At 37.1% G+C, this 19,806-nt stretch overlaps 1 protein-coding gene across 2 annotated transcripts in view; it reads left to right on the top strand.

Moving 5' to 3' along the window:
• LOC117914228 (chromatin modification-related protein eaf6) overlaps positions 1-19,806 on the top strand; it is a 28,117-nt gene that overhangs the window by 5,975 nt on the left and 2,336 nt on the right. The window contains exons 2-4 of one of the 2 annotated variants that reach the window (XM_034829464.1): positions 4,302-4,396; positions 4,659-4,759; positions 17,150-17,219. In XM_034829464.1, coding sequence (XP_034685355.1) covers positions 4,302-4,396; positions 4,659-4,759; positions 17,150-17,219 — 266 coding nt within the window. The remainder of the gene's footprint in view (positions 1-4,301; positions 4,397-4,658; positions 4,760-17,149; positions 17,220-19,806) is intronic. The other variant, XM_034829465.1, reaches the window with a different exon arrangement.

The raw sequence follows: 19,806 nt of genomic DNA on the forward strand, positions 1-19,806 counted from the left end.
TTTTATTTGTCCAACTATTTGATGTAATGGAGCATTCAAATTGTTTCCATGTTTTTTTGTGTTCTTCCATCAGGGTGTTTATATTATCCATTTCCATGTTTTTTTTGTGTTCTTCCATTCTTTTTGAGCAGTAGATTGTCTTTCTTAGTGGGAAATAGTTAGAGAGAGAGATTCTGGAAGGACAAGTGGTGTGGTGCTGAGCCACTATGTGTTTCTTTCCCTTTCTTATTTGCCTTATCCTTGTCTAAGGAAGCTTGGGTGGTGGATGTTTGGAAGGTGAAAGGGGTGGATGGACTCCTCGGTTCTGTAGGCCCTTTAATGATTGGGAAATGGAAAGTGTGCAACGCTTTTTGACAAAGCTCCAAGAAAACAGGGTGCATGGGGATGTGGAAGATAGGGTGATATGGATAACCTCGAGGAGTGGGAACTTTTTGGTTAAATCTCTCTATATGGTTTTAGAGCCAAGCGACCCTCTTTTGTTCCCAAGTAGCATCATTTGGAGATCTTATGCACCACCTAAGGTGGTTTTCTTCTCATGGGAGGCGACTTGGGGGAAAGCCTTAACTTTGGATCAGGTCTAAATGAGGGGGTTTTCTTTGACAAACATGTGTTTTCTTTTCCACTCCAAAGAAGAAACTATCGATCATATTCTTCTTCACTGTGCACAGTGTTGTCAAAAGCAAAAGGCAATGTCAAGGTGATAAGACTCCTTTCAGCCTAAGGCGAAAGGTGAAAAACAAGGCGATCGTCTGATTATAATAAGACAATAAAAAAATACATGTATTTACCTATTCGATACTTAACCAATATAAGTGTTGTCTTCAACAATCAATACGACTTATTTTTCATCCCTCATGATGTCTTATAAAATTAAAAAAATAGTAATAATTATTGAAAATGTTAAATATTATACCCCACATCATAAGAAACATCACATTGTTTAGTGATATTCATCCTATTTAAATGGATATTCTAATTTTTTAGACATCTAAAAATCATAATAAAAAACAAAATAAGAGAATGAAAATCCAAGGCAGTCATCTCTATGCCTTGGCCTTATCCTAATGCGATTGCCTAGGCGTTGTCTCTTTGAAACCGCCCTGCTTGGGTCTTTAAGAGGCGACTTTCATCTACCCTGCTTGGCTTGATGGCCTAGGCAAGTTAGGTGGTCGCCTTTAATAATATTGACTGTGTAAAGATGCGGATTCTTTAGCAACTACTTTTTTCTCTCTTTGGGGTGACTTGGTTTCTCTCCTACTCGGTTAAGGAGACTCTCCTTAGGTGACATGGGTCCTTTGTGGGTAAAGCTCGCCAAAGTCTTGGAAAGTGGCCCCTTTATGTATCTTTTGTATAGTGTGGAAGGAAATGAACTTATTAGCATTTGATAATGTGGAGTTATTGGTCTAAAGGATAAAAAATTCTTTTGTATGTAATTTGTGATCTTGGTCTAGGGTGTTTGTAGATATGAACCCTTTTTCTCTTGTTAGCTTTATTGATTGATTAGACTCTAAGTGAGGGTAGATGATATTTTTTGTTTCTCTCCCTTTCCCACTTGGGTGTGCTTTTAGGCCTCCGTTGTATACTTCCTATATACTTTGGGGGTTGATTTGGCGTCTCTTCTTTATATATATACTTTTTGATCTTACCTATCAAAAAAAAAAAATCCAATTATTTAAGAATCCATGTCCTTAATTTATGCATAAATGGGGGCTTAAACCCAAACCCAAAGTTTGCAATAGCATCGACCATAGGAACCCAATATGGATCATTTCTTGTATTGTATTGAATGGAAAACCCTTTGAATACATAAAACGACCCATTTTCCTATACACTTCCTTTCTTTCTTCTTACTTTCATTTGGAATTCAAAGTACTTTGTCTAGGTTTTGAAATGGTGAACTTATCCATGGGTCCCCTAAGAATAAGTTGCCCACTCACACTCCTATTTCCAGTCCCATTTGTGTTACAAAATGCATTCTCATTCATTGGATTTGGGCCCATGCCAATTTTTTCAAGCAATTCATTTCTTTTTTATTTTTGTTCTCTTAAATTGTTCAATGCCTCTTTGTGTTCCAATCTTACATCTTCACTAACTTTGGTACATGGTTTTATACTATGATGAGTTTTGGCCAAGTAATGTTTAAGTCTATTTACCTTCCCGTTCATCTTTGATTACAAAATTTGCATCTTATATACATTTCTTTGATTACAAAATAGCATATTTCCATACAAAACCTTTTCTTGAAACTTTGGATTCTGAGAGACTTATACTGAAAAAAAAATAAAACAATTCAATTATATAAAGAATTTTAAATAAATTACATAATTATTTTAGAACATAAAAGTATAAAATTTCAATTCTAAAATTTTCAAAATTAAATATTAGCATAGCTATTATTAATAATTCAATATAAATATAAATACCTAATTATTTATATAATTTTATGATTTTTCATTAGACAAAAAAAAAAGAAAAGGTGAAATGTGAGAAAGTGGAAACTAGATTCTGGTGACTGTAGTTGTGTGAGGTGAAAAAAAAACAAAGTGGTTTGGTTAAACCACAAGCAAAAAGAGGAAAAAAAAATTGATTCTTGTTTTCCCATAAAAAAATAAAACCAGAACCTGGTCTCCACTAACCAGAATCTGGTGACTGTAGCTGTGTTAGATGAAAAAAACAAGCAATAAAAAAAAAAAGAAAAAGAAAAGAGAGAGAATGAAGAAAGGGAAAAGGGGTGTACCTGAGATGGAGTCACAAAGAAGATTGTCGATTCATATTTGATGTATGTATACCATATACATTGGATGTATTATAGTAAGAAATAATTATTAATATGGACTAGGTGAAATTTTGGAAAGAATATAAAATGGAGCCAAACGCATGAATTGGAGCTTCCACGTTTGAATGCCACACATGGGATATTCAAATGTTCATAGATAATAAAATGTTTTGCTGGTTGGTGTGCAAGTGTCCAGTAGATGTTCAAATGACTCCTTGAGGGATGTTCAAATGCCTTACTAATGTTTAAATATTCCCTATAAAGCATTTGAATACTACTGGTGCCTCCTATTGTATATTTTCAACTTGTTTTCATATTTTAAGTGTTTGTTTTTTTGGTAATTTTAATTTTGGAAAATCTTTCCAAATGCTTTCTTAGGGTTTTGGTATAAAAAATAAACTTTTTTAAGTTGAAAATATGCACAAAAAGATAGTGATCTTTCTACCCTAGAAATCCATCTCTTATAGGTTTCATGAACAATCTTGAAAATTTTTTTGGCAAGAAGGAAGGTGCTTCGATCCACTAGTCTTAGCATAAGATTGAGGTATCTGGTAAGGAACATGTAGTGCTGCATTGATGATATGAATGGTTGTATAGGTGCTGACCGGTATTAGATCCTTAGGAGTAAGTGTATTTGAATCGGGTAAAATTGCATACAATTCTTTCATATTTAGTGGATTTTATTATGGTTGTCAACTCATGATTTTTTACATCTACATCCATAGGTGGTTTCCACATACATTCGTATTCTTATGTGTATTTGATATTTTCTATATCTATTGTTTAAATCATTACTATCAATAAATCTGATAATTGTTGCTTGAATTATTCAACCGTAGTTCTGAGAATCAAGAATGAGTTCACAATTATGGACTAACATCAATTCCAAATGAAACCTAACCACATCGGTTTGAGAATAATTTAAAGTAATGAATTTGGATTAAACATAATTTTTATGTTTGGATTCTAATTGTATCAAACTCTTTGAATTTCTTTAGTTAATTTAGTTGTCATAAAATAGGAATGTCATTCAATTGCTCACATTTTCCATTATTTAATTGTCATATTGCATTGATCTCGTTATAAAATTCATCCAACTCATAATTTTATAAATTAAACAAAAATTATTAGCTTAAATTCATTTACCATATATTTCAACAAATCACTTAACACTTCACATAAATTTATACATTTACAATGGAAGTGTTTTTAATTGAAGGCCTTTCTCTAGCAATGTTTTTAGGAGAATAAACTATTAAATGCTTCTCTAGAAAACATTAAAGTGGTTTTTTTTTTTTAACTTTTTAAAAATATTTTTTAGATTTTGCCAAATACTTAATTTCTCTTCAAAAGTGATTTTATGTTAAAAGTGTTTTCTAAAAGTAAATGCTAAACGAACTCTTAGTTGAGTTTAATAAATTATACTTTAAGTGTCTATTTTTGTTTTGTTTTTTTTAATATTCCTATCATCTTGAATTTTAGGATTATCTGATTATATTTGACCATTGAAGAGTATGATTTATAGGACAAAGAGGTTCCACAAATCCAACAGCTATGCTTGCATCTCTGGTGAGCAAGAGAGAGAGACTTCAAGATGAGCTTCGGGTCATTGAGAAGCAGGTGATTCCCTCTCTGGTTGGTTGCTTAGAAAATATGGCCAAAAACTAAAATGAAAAATTTTGAACTGTATTGTGAAAGATAGAACTCAATGAAATGGATTTTTTTTTTCTTTCAACAAATTTTAAGGGATTTTAGTATCGAAATCGATGGTTTCTTTTGTTTTCTTGGTGTTTTCTAGTAATCTTTAGCCACTAATTTGTTTATGGGATTCATTTATTGATTCTTAAAGTGGTTTAAGTTAATTTTTGTGCATCAATTATAGGTGTATGAGATGGAGACGAATTATTTACAAGATTCAAGCCATTTTGGGAATGTATTGAAAGGTTTTGAAGGGTTTCTTTCTTCATCCAAGAACACAACAAAGTATGGAACATTAGATATAAGCATATTGTTACTTCTTTAGAGCAATAGATTTGTTTACATGTGAACTTTGGTTTTATTGCAGTTTTTTGTTTAACAGGCAGAATTCATTATTGGTTTGGTTGGTCTTCTAGACTTTTGAATGCATTTAGTACAAAAACAATTCTCTTTGGTCCATTTTCTTTTGTTCAATGGTGTTTGCTGTAATTAGCGCATGTATCCACGATAGATTGAATATGCTAAATTGTTTCTTTTTCACAACAAATTTGTCTTATTAAGTACTGACATAGTTGCTAACTCAGAATCAATTGTGCACCATGTGTCTAATTTTCGATTGTGTTGTATTATCTTGTAAGTTTTTTTATATAATGAAAAATAAATAAAAACAATATGCATATATGTACATATATATTGGAAGCATGAATTATATGATGATATATAACCAATTTTTTGAAAGGTAATAGAACTTAATATTGTTAAACTATATCATCATATGAAGGCAATGGATACTAGAATTGTAAAAAGTTTACTTTAATATAATGAGTTCAATATAACCTATCAAAAAAAAAATGTATATATAATGAGTTCAATGTAGACGTTCATCACAAAATCTGCAAAAATAAACTCTTTACATATTTAGATCTGATTTTTAGTTTTAAATTCTATTTAGAATTGAGACATCTATACTTATATGTGTTGTCAATATCTATGTGTTCATGTATTGCCTCAAAAGTTCAATTTTTTCATGTTTGTTATCATTCCTTCCCCACCAGGGAAAAAAAAAAAAAACTAATATATTAAGTTAAAGTTTTTACACACCAGCGACAATCATTTTCAATGTCAATATTTAAATCATCCAAATGAATTCCCCAATATTCATTTTTAGAATAAATTTTCTTGACTATAGATATAACCTTGGAAAATAAAATTATAACTTTTCATATAGGATTATTTCACCTTTCTTTCTTTTATGATCAATTTCTAACCTTACCATGTATTTTAAACAATTCATATAATAATGTTGTTAAGAAAAAAAAAATTTGAATTTGACTTTTCTTAAAAAATTATGAAAAATAGTTAAATATGAATATATTGTCGTATTGTTGTATCATGTATTGTATATGTATCATAATATATGCTTGAAATAAGATATGAACTATGATTTGTATTAGTTTTCATAAAAAATGTATCATTTCATTGTATTATATGATATATCATAAGTTTTTAACAACTACGAGAATTGAATGATTACGAATTATGGGCTATGATGGTTGTTTTATAATCTAAATGAGCATACAATTTTAATTTCCCTCTTTCTAGTTGTCCATGGTCTTTATTCCAGATGAGGAAAGATACTGAGTTGCGCGTTGGTATAAAATGAAGAAATTCATTTTATGAAGTTGAAGATATATTTTTTATAGGCAAAAAAAAAAAAAAAAAACATTAATAATAACAAGGCCTAACAAAAAGAGTACTTAAGTATACATGGTGTATATAAAGGCACCAAAAGATTGTAACCAAGTGGGATGATATGTAAAAAAAAAAAAAAGAAAGGTTTCACCCACTACATAGCATAGTCAATAAATAAAGTCCAACATGAACAAAGATCACTCTCCTATGTACACGCTTACCCATTTCAAAAAGCAATACATAAATGATTGTTTAAGAGTTTGATTGGCATTTTAGTATTCCTAAATGCATGCCTTTTCAGTACTCTTGTATTAGCCATCCAAGCTTTCTTCCTTTTACTCCCAATAAAGGAACCATATTGGCTCAGGAGGACCTTCTTTAGGAGTACATTACTCACTTTATTCCAAACATAGTAGAAGTCAACTGACATTAAATTATTGCTTTCGAGCAATGATGGTGGATGTGTATGAATTTTCATAAATAATGTAGCCTATCATTATATCATATTGTATGCCATGAGGTTTTAACAAGTATGAGAATTGAATGATTGTGAATTATGGGGTATGATTGTTACTTTGCAATCTAAATGAGCACACACTTTTAATTTCCCTCTTTCTAGTTGTTCATAGTCTTGGTTCTAGAATGGGGAAAGATATGATTGCATGTTGGATCCAATTATGACTAATTACAAAATGGGTTGGTATAAAATGAAGATATTCATGTTATGAAGTTGAAGATAATTTTTTTTATAGGCAAAAAAACATTAATATTAACAATGCATAACAAAAAGCACACTAGTAGACACGGTGTATATAAAGGCACCAAAAGTCCATAACCAAGTGGAGTAATACACAAAAAATTAACTCTCACCCACTGCATAAAGCTTAGTCAATAGACAAAGTCCAACATGGACAAAGATTGCTCTCCTATGTATACTCTTAGCCATTTCAAAAAGTTATACATAAATGATTGTTTGAAAGCTTAATCTTTTTTAGTATTCCTAAATGCATGCCTTCTGTAGTACTCTTTTATTAGCTCTCTAAGCTTTCTTTCTTTTACTTCCAATGAAGGAACCAAGTCAGTTTAGGAGGACCATCTTTATTAAGAGTAAATTACTCACTCTATTCTAAACCAACTAAAATCAACTATCATAAAATTACTACTTTAGAGCAGTGAAGGAGGATATGGTCAACTGTTTCTTCTTCTACTTTATCTATAACATCTATTCTTTTTCATGGAACTATCTTGATAAGAGAAGGCTCTAATGTCTCCTTTCTTATTCCTGCTCTCACATCTAAGCTACCCAAGCATCTTTGGTAATGACTATGGAAAACATAGCAAGAAAAGCCTCTCTAAGGAAACTTCACCATACCACTTATCCTTCCAAAATTTAACCCCTTGCCTATTCCCAATCCTAAACTCGATCATACTATTGAAATTCTCCCTGTCCCTTCTAATTGCCTTCCACACTCCCTTCATACCTTTCCCTAACTACTGTTGAGTACTATCCTCTCTCTTCCTCGTCATATTTTCTTGTAATCATCTTCTTCCAAAAAGATTCCCTCTTTGTAGCAAATCTCTAACACCATTTACCTAGAAGTGCCCTATTGAGATTAGAAGGATTTCTAATGCAAACTCCCTTCCCTTTTGTTGATGCAAACTATCAACCAATTTACTAGATGAGGCTTTTTCTTCCATAACACCTTTCCCTCATAAAGAAATCCTTTTAAATCCTTTTCAATCTTAAGCTAACCTTTTTTGTGATTACAAATAATAACATGAAATAAATTAGGCGGCTAGAGAGTGTATTTTTTAACAAAGTTAGTCTCCTCCATTTTGATAAGTACTCTTGCTCTAACATAGCGAGCCATTTATAAAATATTTTTTCCACCATATCCCAAACCTGAGAAAATTTTAAAAAGGCTGTCAATGTTAGGCTTGGATAACTAGTGGGAAGGGCACCCATACACCTTGAAATCTTGATAAGGTCCTCTATATCAGCAACTAGCCTCATTGGGATCAATTCACTCTTTTCTAAATTGATTTTTAAACCTAAGATTGCTTGAAATTACATGAGAACCCAACTCAAATGTTCCATATCTCCTTACTGGGCTCATAAAGGATGAGAGTGTCATCAGTGTGAAGCAGATGGGACGCCTCCACATCTTCTCCTTCTTTTCCACCTACTGAGAAACGTGCTATAAGAAGCCACCTTCCTTAGCCCTAATAAGGATACATGAAGGGGCCTCTATGGTGAAAATTAGTGGGTCTCTCTACCTCAAACCTCTGGTGCTCTTGAAAAAGGCTAACAATGTCTCATTAGCCAATATAGAGAATCGAGAAATAAAAATGTACTTCTTAATCCACTTTATCCACTTAAAGCCAAAGCCTATTTTTTTTTTTTTAAAGTACTAACAAAAAATATCCTAATTAACATGGTTGAAAGCCTTCTCAATATCCAGTTTACGTGTGACCCTACTTTTGATGCTCTTCATCCTTAAGTCAATAACTTCATTTGCTATGAGTACCATATCTAGAATTTGTCTACCCTCCCCAAATGCATGTTGTGTAAATGAAACCACCTTGCCCTCCACTTTCTTCAGTTTGTTGGCTAGGACTTTTGCTAGAAGCTTGTAAAGTCTTCCAACCAAACTTATGAGCTTGAAGTCTTTTAATTCTTTGGCACCTGCTTTTGTTAGGACTAGCACAATAAAGTGGAATTTAGGCTTCTTTCAAAGGAGCTTTGCTCAAAGGACTCCACAAGAATCCCTTCACCTTTCTTTTCACAAACTCCCAATTGAAATACCAAAAATCCATAGAGAAGCCATTTGGCCAAGGGGCTTTATCCTGACACAAACTTGAAAGGGTTGAAGCAACCTCTCCTTGGAGAGCAAAGACTCAAGGGACTTTGAGTCATCACTGTCCAATACTTTATGATTCTCAAGTGTAAATATTAGTAGTATATCTATCATTTGAGGGTTTTAGTTTTATTTTTCATGCTCCAGTGAGTCCAGTTGATGGTCAAAGAATGGTCCTGCCATGAACCTTGGCCAAAAGCAATTGGTGGGTGGGCAACCTACCCAATAAGTTAGAGAGAGTGATGAAGGCAGTTCCTAGGGGTGGAAGAGTTCGGTTTGTTGTGGAGTCAAAATCTTTTGAGATTTTGATTGATGAGTCAGGTGATAAACTGAGAGGGTGCATTTGGGAGAGAAGCAAAGGTATAACATCTTGGATTAGATTTGGGGATGTTAGTCTAGGTAGGTTGCTGGCCGGAGTTGAGTTTTGTTGCAGAGGCAGAGATGATAAAGGCTGGTCCCATGCTTGGGAGGAGGAGGGTAGGAGTTACAGGTTGGAGAAATGTCTAAATGAGGCGGGAAGATTCATCTTTTGCTCGGTCCGTGATGTAGAGGCAAAACGTTTTTGCTTAATCTTCCCAGAAGGGAAGGGGCTGTCAGGCGGGTGAAATATTTTGGCAGAGAAACTGAGAGTGGTGGGAGTAGTCCCCATTGGAAGCTTAAAGACTCCTCTGTTTAGAGAGGTGCAGAAGAAGGAATTGGAACTAGAAACAAGGACCTATGCGGATGTAACAAAATCAAGAGTGGGTAAAATAGGAGATAAGGTCTGGTTGGAGGTGGGAAGGAGGGTGAAGCCAGAAAGAGTTGAGCTATTGGATCGATGTTTAGTGGGCAGGTGGGAAAATGGTGTGAATCCATCACTAGAGCTGGATTTTCTGAAGCATTGGGTAGGTCAAGCTTGGTTCCTAAAAGGTAATTTGAACATAGATGTTTTGGGAGGAGGGTTTTTGCTCTTTGAGTTTGAATGTTCAAGTGAGGCTGAGCGTGTCTTGTCGAGAGGGAAGAGAAGGGTGAAAGACAATGAATTAATTCTGGAAAAATGGCATCCGGAGGTGGGTTGCTTGGGTAATAAAGTCATGGTTAAAGAGGCTTGGGTGAGAGTGGTGGGCCTTCCCCTTCATCTATGGAGTCGAGAGGTGTTTAAATTGATTGGGGATGGCTGTGGTGGTCTGATTAATGTGGATGAAAAAACGTTTTCTATGGCCAATCTTCAATGGGCTAGATTGTTGGTGAGGGTGGAAGGAAGGGATTTCCCTTCCTCAGTTCAGCTGGTGGAGGGATCGGGATGTTATTCAATCCAGCTGTGGTGGGAAGTCCAGCCCTGGTATTCTCAGGTGATGCTGGCGGGAAGCGGGTGCCGGAAAGGTGATACAGAGACTGAAGATGAGGAAGGGAGTGGGTTAGGTGACGTGTGCAGAGGAAACGTGTTGGAGAAGGAGGCGCAGCTGGTGGAGCAGATGGGAATTCAGAGTGAGCCGCCCTGTGGAAGCTCCTTGAAAGGAGCTACAGTATTCTCTATGGAGCCAGCTGCAAGGGGGCCTGGTGTGGAGGAGACGTATGGAGAGGATAGGCTAGAGAATAGGGGTCACGGAGCAGGTAAAGTGGTCATAAGGGGTGGTGTTGGGTTGGGGCCTGCCGCTATTAAGGTTGGGCCTGATAATGGGGGGGCCCAGATTAGAAGCAGGCTTGGGGTAATGAAGAGCAGTCCAGACCGTGAGGAAGCCCAGTTGTTTGGGCCGGAGGAAGCAAAGCCCATTATATTAAAAGGATGGCAGATGGGCTGTGAGGAGAAGCCCTTTTATATCAAGGGTTCCTTAGTGGGCTGGGTAGGTTTGGCTGAGATGGGCTGTGGGCCCGCGAAAGAGGGGTTAAAAGGTATTAGGGCTTTCTCTCCCGTTGACGAAGTGGAAATGGGAGCTAGGGCTACTGAGGAGGATTCGCGGGCTGGTGTTAGAGACGACGAGGGGGTCGCCTGCTGTCACGGAGGGGATCAGAGGGCTTCTGAGGATTTTTCAACGGTGTCTAAGGCACGGTTAACCGACGACGCTCTAGCAGCCGAGGCATCCAGGTACGAGTCAAATCTTGTGGAGGTTGGGGGGGTTCGGGATTTCATCTCTTCTTCTTCTTCTTCTGGGTGCGAGAGGCTTTGGTGGTGAGGGGCACTTCGGGATTAGATGAGACTGTTGTTGGTGTTGGGTATCAAACTCCGTTGTGTGCAGTGATGAAAGATGGCAGCCCGTGGATGATGGACACGTTGAAAGAAAAGTCTAAGGGCAATAATATGTCAGATGTTGTTGAGGTGATGCAAGAAAGGATGGATCTTGGGAATAAGTGGGATGAATGTAGTTTGGTGAAATTTAGTAAGGCACTGGGGTTCTCGACTGAAGGTGTTGAGGGGGAAATCCTTCAGTTACTGCTAAAACTGAAAACCAGAAGAGACCAAGGCAAGAAAAAGGGAACTCTAGGATTGACTAGGTTTGATCGGGAAGTAAATAAGCTAGAATGTTCGATTAATTATGATGATGAGAGCAGAAAGAAAGGGTCGGTCAGAAGAGGAGGGGACAGAGCTTTGTGTATTAAATGAAATTAAAAATTCTATCATGGAATGTTCGTGGGGTGAATGACAGAAATAAGAGGAAACTAATTAAAGCCTTAATTAGATCCCAAAATGTGGATTTAGTTTGCCTTCAGGAGACTAAAATGACTGAGATGTCATTAGGGGTGGTTCGGAGCCTAGGGGTGGGGAGATTTCTGGAGTGGGGAGCTTTGGATGCTAGGGGAGCAGCTGGAGGGGTGGTAGTATTCTGGGATAACAGGGTGCTAGAGCTAATGAGATTGGAAGTGGGACTCTTTTCCATAACCTGTCATTTTAAGAATGTGGAAGATGGATTCAGATGGACTTTCTCTAGGAGTGTATGGCCCTACGCTGAAAAGATACAGAGAAGCATTTTGGGAAGAATTAGGGGCCATCCGTGGGCTATGGACTGATCCATGGTGTATTGGAGGTGACTTTAATATGATCAGGTTTCCGAATGAGAGAAGAAGAGGAGGCAGAGTGTCTTCTTCAATGAGAAGATTCTCGGAGGTGATTGATGAGCTGGAGTTGAGGGACCTCCCCCTTCAGGGGGGGCCGTTTACCTGGAGTGGAGGTTTGAACAGCCAAACTATGTCAAGAATTGATCGCTTTTTGGTGACGGAGGACTGGGAGGGCTACTTTAATGGGGTGGTGCAGAGTACACTGTCCAGGCCAGTGTCGGATCATTTTCCCATCCTCTTGGACGGGAGAGGGGTGAGGAGGGGGCCTGTCCCCTTTAGGTTTGAAAATATGTGGCTTCAGGAGGAGGGATTTAAGGATTTGCTTGGCGGGTGGTGGCAAGGTTTAAGATTCAGTGGTTCCTTCAGTTTCATCCTTGCTGAGAAATTGAAGGCACTGAAAGTCATCTTAAAATCTTGGAACAAAGAGGTTTTTGGAAAGGTGGGAGTGAATAAGAAGTTGGCTTTGGATAAAGTGGATTTCTGGGATAATAAGGAGAAGGGACGTGTTTTATCCATGGAGGAGCTGGAGGCTAGAAAGGAGGCAAAAGAGAATTTTGAAAAATGGGTTCTCATGGAGGAAATTTCTTGGAGGCAAAAATCAAGAGAGGTGTGGTTGAAGGAGGGAGACAAAAATATGGGTTTTTTTTCATAAGATGGCCAACTCTCATAGAAGGAAAAATTGCTTGTCAAAGATTAAGGTGAATGGAGCTTGGTTAACAGAGGAGCAGGAAATTAAGGGAGGGGTGGTTGGAGCATTTAAGAATTTTTTGACTGATCCTGGTGATTGGCACCCATCTATGGATGGTTTGGCTTTTAATAGGATTGATGGTGAGGAGACAGCTAGGTTGGAGGAGGCGTTTACAGAGGAAGAGGTCTTTTCTGCTTTATCAGATATGAATGGAGACAAGGCTCTTGGCCCAGACGACTTTTCTATCAGCTTTTGGCAATTTAGTTGGGAGTTTGTGAAAGTTGAGGTTATGGGCTTCTTTAAGGAATTCCATGAGCGTGGCAGATTCGTAAGGAGCCTTAATTCAACTTTTTTGGTCCTTATCCCTAAAAAGGCAGGCGCGGAGGATCTTAGGGATTTTAGACCGATAAGTTTGGTAGGGGGGTTGTATAAACTGTTGGCGAAAGTGTTAGCTAACAGACTCAAAAAGGTCATGGGAAAGGTGGTGTTTTTAGCTCAAAATGCATTCGTTGAAGGTAGACAAATTCTAGATGCAACCCTAATTGCCAATGAGGCAATTGACTCAATGCTGAAAAGTAAGGAGAGCGGGGTGTTGTGTAAGCTGGATATAGAAAAGGCTTACGACCATCTAAACTGGAATTTCTTGTTTTTCGGTTTTGCAAAGAATGGGATTTGGGGAGAGGTGGACTGGTTGGATATCTTGGTGTATTTCCACAACAACTTTTTCGGTGTTAATCGATGGTACCCCAGAGGGTTTCTTCAATAGTTCAAGGGGTTTGCGTCAGGGAGATCCTCTTTCTCCTTATCTTTTTGTGATTGGGATGGAGGCCTTTAGTAGGCTTATTCATAGGGCTGTGAGAGGGGGTTCCTTTCAGGATGCAGGATAAAAGGTAGAAGAGGTGACGGGGCGTTGGTTTCTCATTTGCTGTTCGCTAACGATACTCTAGTTTTCTGTGATTCAACCCAAGATCAGATGGCTTATTTAAGCTGGCTGTTGATGTGGTTTGAAGCCTTATCAGGTTTGAGAATCAATTTGGATAAGAGCAAAATCTTGCCGGTTGGGAGAGTAGAGAATTTGGAGTTGTTGGCTCTTGAGGTTGGTTGTAAAGTGGGTAGGCTGCCAACTTCTTACTTGGGGATCCCTTTGGGGGCGAATCATAAGTTCGTGGCCGTTTGGGATGGAGTGGAAGAATGGGTCCGGAAAAGGCTTGCCAAGTGGAAAAGGCAATTCATCTCTAAAGGCGGGAGAATGACCCTTATTCGGAGTACCTTGTCAAGTATGCCTATATATTTGATGTCGTTACTTCGAATTTCTAGAGCGGTTAGTTTAAGATTGGAAAAAATTCAAAGGGATTTTTTATGGGGAGGAGAAGCTTTGGAGAAAAAGTCTCATCTAGTAAAATGGGATACCGTGTGTTTGGATAAGAGTAAGGGTGGTTTGGGAGTTAGACGTTTGTCTATTCTCAATAGGGCCCTTCTTTGTAAATGGAATTGGCGTTTTGCGAATGAAAGGGATAAATTATGGAGGCGTGTCATTAGTAGGAAGTTCGGGGAGGAAGAAGGGGGGTGGTACTCTAAAGAGGTCAGGGAGGGCTTTGGAGTTGGTTTTTGGAAGGATATAAGGAAGGAAGGTGCTCTTTTGCAAAACAGGGTGGGCTTCTCTGTGGGGAATGGTAGAAGAGTGAAATTTTAGAAAGATAATTGGTGTGAGAACTCCACTCTCTGTAATTCATTCCCCTCTTTGTATGCCTTTGCATCTTATAAAGAGGCTTGGATAGAGGAGATGTGGGATCATTCTGGAGGTGAAGGGGTTTGGAGTCCCAGATTCTCTAGGCCCTTTACTGACTGGGAGGTGGAGAAGGTGGAGAGATTACTTGTGATAATTCGGGAGAGGAGGCTTAATCCTCTTGCGGAAGATTGTTTGTTGTGGAAAGAGACAAAAGATGAGATTTTCTCAGTTAAATCTCTTTATAGCATTTTAGATTCAAGAAGAGGTGTTCAATTCCCTATCAACATTATATGGAATCCTTGTGTGCCTACTAAAGTGGGTTTCTTTGCTTGGGAAGCTTTTTAGGATAAGGTGTTAACTTTGGATCAACTCAAAAAGAGGGGCCGGTGTTTAGCCAACAGATGCTTTCTTTGCTGTGAGGAAGAAGAATCTATTGATCATATTCTTATTCAGTGCTCCAAGGCTAGAGTGTTATGGGAATTATTATTTGCTCTTTTTGGTGTTTCTTGGGTCTTGCCTTATTCGGTTAGAGATACCCTTAGTGGGTGGAGTGGCTTTAATATGGGCAAGAAGCGCAGAAAGGTGTGGAAGGCAGCCCCTTCGTGTATCTTTTAGGCAGTGTGGAAGGAAAGAATAAGATTGCCTTTGACAATGAGGAGCTATCGATGAATAGGTTGAAAAATTCTTTTGTTTGTAATCTTTGGGTGTGGTTTAAACCAGTTGTAAATGAAGGTCCTCTCTCTTTACTCGGTTTTTTTGATTGGCTAGGTGCTAGGTGAGGGCTGGTATTGTATTTCTGCTTCTTTTTGTGCCCTAGGGCGTCTCTTGTATACTCCCTATATGCTTTTGAGCCTGTTTTTGGGGCTCCTTGCTAATATATGCTTCTTTGTGTGTTTGCCAATCAAAAAAAAAAAAAATCATTTGAGGGTTTTTATTTTATTTTATATCAATCATTTTATTTTCTTCTTAAATATTAGTGGTATGTAATCTAACTTCAGGTGTTGCTTATTGCTTCCCAAAGTAATGCATTATAAAGATCTTTTGGAGCAAGATTCTTCGTTTCTTTTCTTTTTTGGTAGGAACTTTGACACATAAGATAGTTGAAAGTTTGAAGTACAGACAAAAAATTCAGTTAGTGGGAAGTTTGGGAACAGGTTTGAGAATCTTGAAAAATTTTTCATGTTTGGGAATATTGACATATATAAATAATTTATGCCTTCAAAAGTTTGAATTAAGTGTTAAAAAAATTACAGAAAAGGGACGTATTCTGAGGTAAGGTGGAGAGCTATTGAGTAGGGGAAAAAAATCTAAAGGTGGTAATTGAGGGTAAGCTTCAAAATATGGTGACATAAGACACTTATGGACTGCAATTAAAAATATGTAGCATCCATTTGAAATCTGATAACCAACTACCACTGAGATATAGAAATATCTTGGGAGTTGGGGCATATATCGTAATATGCAAATAATGCCTCCATTTTCATGATTTATTCCATGCAGAAGTTTCACATGAAACTTGATTGAAGTTTTGGAATTCTTTTTCATTGATTTCTGTGAAAAGCAATCACAAAAGGGTAGGATTCCTTTCTTTTGTTGCATGTGCATTGTGGTTGGAGATGGGTATCGGACTAAGTTTTGATATATGCTTGGTGTGGGGATTGTCCGTTGAAAATCTCCTTTCCTACTTTGTGTGGTGCTTTGTCAGGTAAAAATGCATAGGTGGTCTGGGAGGATGAAGCTGGGAAGTAGAGAAGTTGCAAGCATTTATGCAACGTACTCAGGGGGTGTGTGTGAAGGTGTAGTGCTGATAAGCTTTGGTGGAGGATAACAAAGAATGACAACCTTTCAATCAAATCTTTCTATAGCTTCTTGAGCCTGAGGGTACAGGATAACTTTTCTTCTAGGGATATTTAGGCTCTGAGGACTCTTTCTTAAGTTAAATTTTTTTTCATATGGAGGCACATAGGAGAAAATTCTAACATGGGCTGGCCATTAGCGGGTAGGTGTTTTCTTTGCAAGAAGGATGAAGAGTCAACCAATTATATTCATATTCACTATGTGTTGTTGGCTGATGGCTTTTGGACTTGATGTTCCCCTTATTTGGTATCTCTTGGGTTATTTCATGTTCAATCAAGGAGCTACTGTTAGGTTGGCACAGGATTCTAGTTGGGGAAATCCAAAGAGGTTATGGAGGATTATGCTCCTTTGCCTGATGTTGTGAGCATAATAAAAGATACTTTGATGGTGTGGAGTGTTGGGAGATGATGGTGAAGACTTGTTTTCTATATACTATGTACCCTTGGTCCACCTATGCTCTGAATTGTAACTTTTTCTCCTCTTTTATTTATTTATTCCTTGATTGTTTATTAAGGGAATAAGATGGTTCCATAGTTTTTTCTCCCTCTACTGTTCTTTGGATACTTCTAGCTTATAAGTTGCACTTGCGACCACTTTTTGTTAGGTGCCTTTTGATGCATTTTAGCTTTGCTTTGCCTATCAGAAAGGGTTACAATCAACTTACAAAGTTGAAACTGGAAATTACATATTAACCACTTGGAGATGCATATATCATCTTAATACTTCAATTAAGTATAATACTCTTCATTTATTAATTGATGTAATGTGACTTTGGCAGGATTCTTTAGTGCATAAAACTCTTTTAATTGTGCTTGCAGCCTTAAGAGATCCAGGAAATTCCAGCTTGAAGATAGGCTCTTTTCATTGTCTTCAGTTACCTCACCGGCAGTATGTATTAGATTCCAAATATTTTCTAATAACCAAGTGGTTTCCCCTTTTACTTTGTTTTCCCCTTTTGCTTCCCTCTTCATGTTGTTCTCAACTCGGTGTAATTTGACTTGTGCCTATTATGGGATAATTCATGGGTAGAACTTAAGTGTGTGATCTGTACAAGTTTCCAATAAGAAGTAACCATTGAAATGATGGGCTCACTATTTCTTTATCCATTTAATTTAAAATATACTATTCTTGTTTATTTGCTATATTTTTTATACCTCGGATCAATAAAAGAATCGTGGCCATTAAGTTGAGTTATGGTGAAATAAGTGTAGAAATGTTTGCTTGAAGTAAAACCCTAGGATGTAGCTTGTTATAGTGCCCTTTGGCAATCAATAAGGGGTCACAAGGTTGAGTTTCTTTGGTATTTAAATGGTGTAAAGGGGCAGACCTATATTACTCGAGGTTTGCTCTTCCCTTATTTAGGTGCTCTAGGGTACATTTTAATTGTGATTTACTTTTTCGACAAAAAAATATGTGAACAAGAATAAAAATAAAAATAAGAGTTCGCTTGAAACACGGTTACATTTTCTTATTTAGCAAACTACTAGACTTACAACATAGGTGCCACCTATTAATAGTTTTAATTAATTAGGCGAATTCATATCACCTAGGGTTTGATTCTCCCATATTTAAGTGGTGTAGGGTGGATTGTGGAGTAGTGTAACAACCCACTTCCTCCGAGATAAATATATTTGCTTTGAGCCCAATAGGCTCTCATAAGTTTAAAATACGTCTATCTAATGTGGAATATCACAATAACCCACTAGGCAAAAACAACATACTTCTTGTGTCTTATGAGATGGGTCCAGAAAGAACACCCCTTATGGGTTCGGACAAATAGAGTACCATACCGGAGTTAAGGATCGATTTTGATACCATTTGTAACGATTCGGTCCCTTCCATGCAAATATTGTTTGCCTTATGCTTTAAAATGCACTTATATAGTTAAGAGGCGTCCGCTACATATATAATACCAAGAATTGCTGTCCCTATCCAATATAGAATATCACAAGAAGGTTCATATCACTTGGGATTTGCTTCTTTGAAGGAAAAGTGTAAAAAGCTTGCTTGAAAAACTACTCTATAGTAGCACATTATTTACATGTTAGCAAACTGCTGGACTGAAAGCCTAAGTGCCACCTATTAATAGTTTTAATTATTTGTTGCAAATATGTATAATTTAGTGTGTACTCATGTGCGTGAGCTTGTTTCTAGAATTTAGAGAATCACACCATGTACATAGAGAATATACAATAGGAGCCACCTAGACAAAAAGAAGTGGCACCAAAGACAAAAACAACTAAAAACCACTATCCACAATTCAAATCATCAGTAAAATCCAATAGAGAAGCATATTCCTTCCCTAACAGGGTTCTGGACCATTCCATAAGAGACCGAATGAGGGTTTCTAAGCTTTGGGTTGTTTAGCTCTTCCACATTGAAACTCCTGTTTCTTCTTGCCACATGCACCAAAGCAAACAAGGAGGAGCCAGGCTCCACACCCTCCACCGTTTTGTCATCCCCTTCACCTTCCAACTCAGAAGGAGCTCTTTCATAGCCTGAAGATTGCTGACAGCATGTCCCATGTCTTTGTAGTTCTGTTACAATGGATTAAGAATGTGGTTTGTTGATTCCTCACCAACTTTACAAAGATTGCATTTATTAGTCGTCGGCCATCCTCTCCTTATAAGAACATCAATGGTTAGAATTTCCCCCAGTAGCCTTCCAAGCAAAAATAAAATAAATAAATAAATAAGTAAAATCAAAGGGGCACAAGTGCACCGAATTTCTTTTGTACACTTTTCTCATCAAGTAAATAGTTATAGAAAGATTTTACACGGAAAGTCCCCTTCTTTTCCTCCCTTCAAAGTATGCTATCCTCCCCGAGTCTAGCATTCTCATCTTGTGGATGTGCTCCATAAATTTCATCACAACTCCCAAACTTTGAATCTTGAAAATGTCTTTTGAATGGAAGGGACCAAGAGCCTTCTTCCTCCCTTGCCACCCATTAGTCTGCTACTGTTACATTCCTATTAGAGGCAATACTGAACAGCTGAAGAATATCTCTTTCAGAGGACACTCATTTATCCAACTAGAACCTGATTATGAGGTCATTCTTAATCAGAATAGAGGTCCTAAGACTGACTCCCATCCTCTTCTAATTGCTTTCCTTAAATCCATACCAAAAGCTTCTCTCATCTTTAGAGTGCACCTATTGAATTGTATGCTGGTTATATTTCTTTAGACAAGAAATACTGTCTTTTTATTATTATTATTATTATTTTTTGTAGTAAAAATACAATGCAATTAACCATGGTAAATTATGCATCTTGTAGTGTGTTTCTCCTGATGTAATCCAATATAGAATGTTAATCATAATTAGAAAAGAAAAGGATGTTGTAGGCTACGAGCACTAGTTTAGCAGGTCTGCCTCATTTGTCATCACTATTTATCATTAAGGGAGTTATGAGAAGTGACTACTGTAGTACTGGCACTAGTTTAGTAGTATTCTCTCTGCTGAATTTGATCAACCAAT

Source organism: Vitis riparia, chromosome 5 (genome assembly GCF_004353265.1).
Source record: "Vitis riparia cultivar Riparia Gloire de Montpellier isolate 1030 chromosome 5, EGFV_Vit.rip_1.0, whole genome shotgun sequence".
Classification (NCBI taxonomy): Eukaryota; Viridiplantae; Streptophyta; class Magnoliopsida; order Vitales; family Vitaceae; genus Vitis; species Vitis riparia.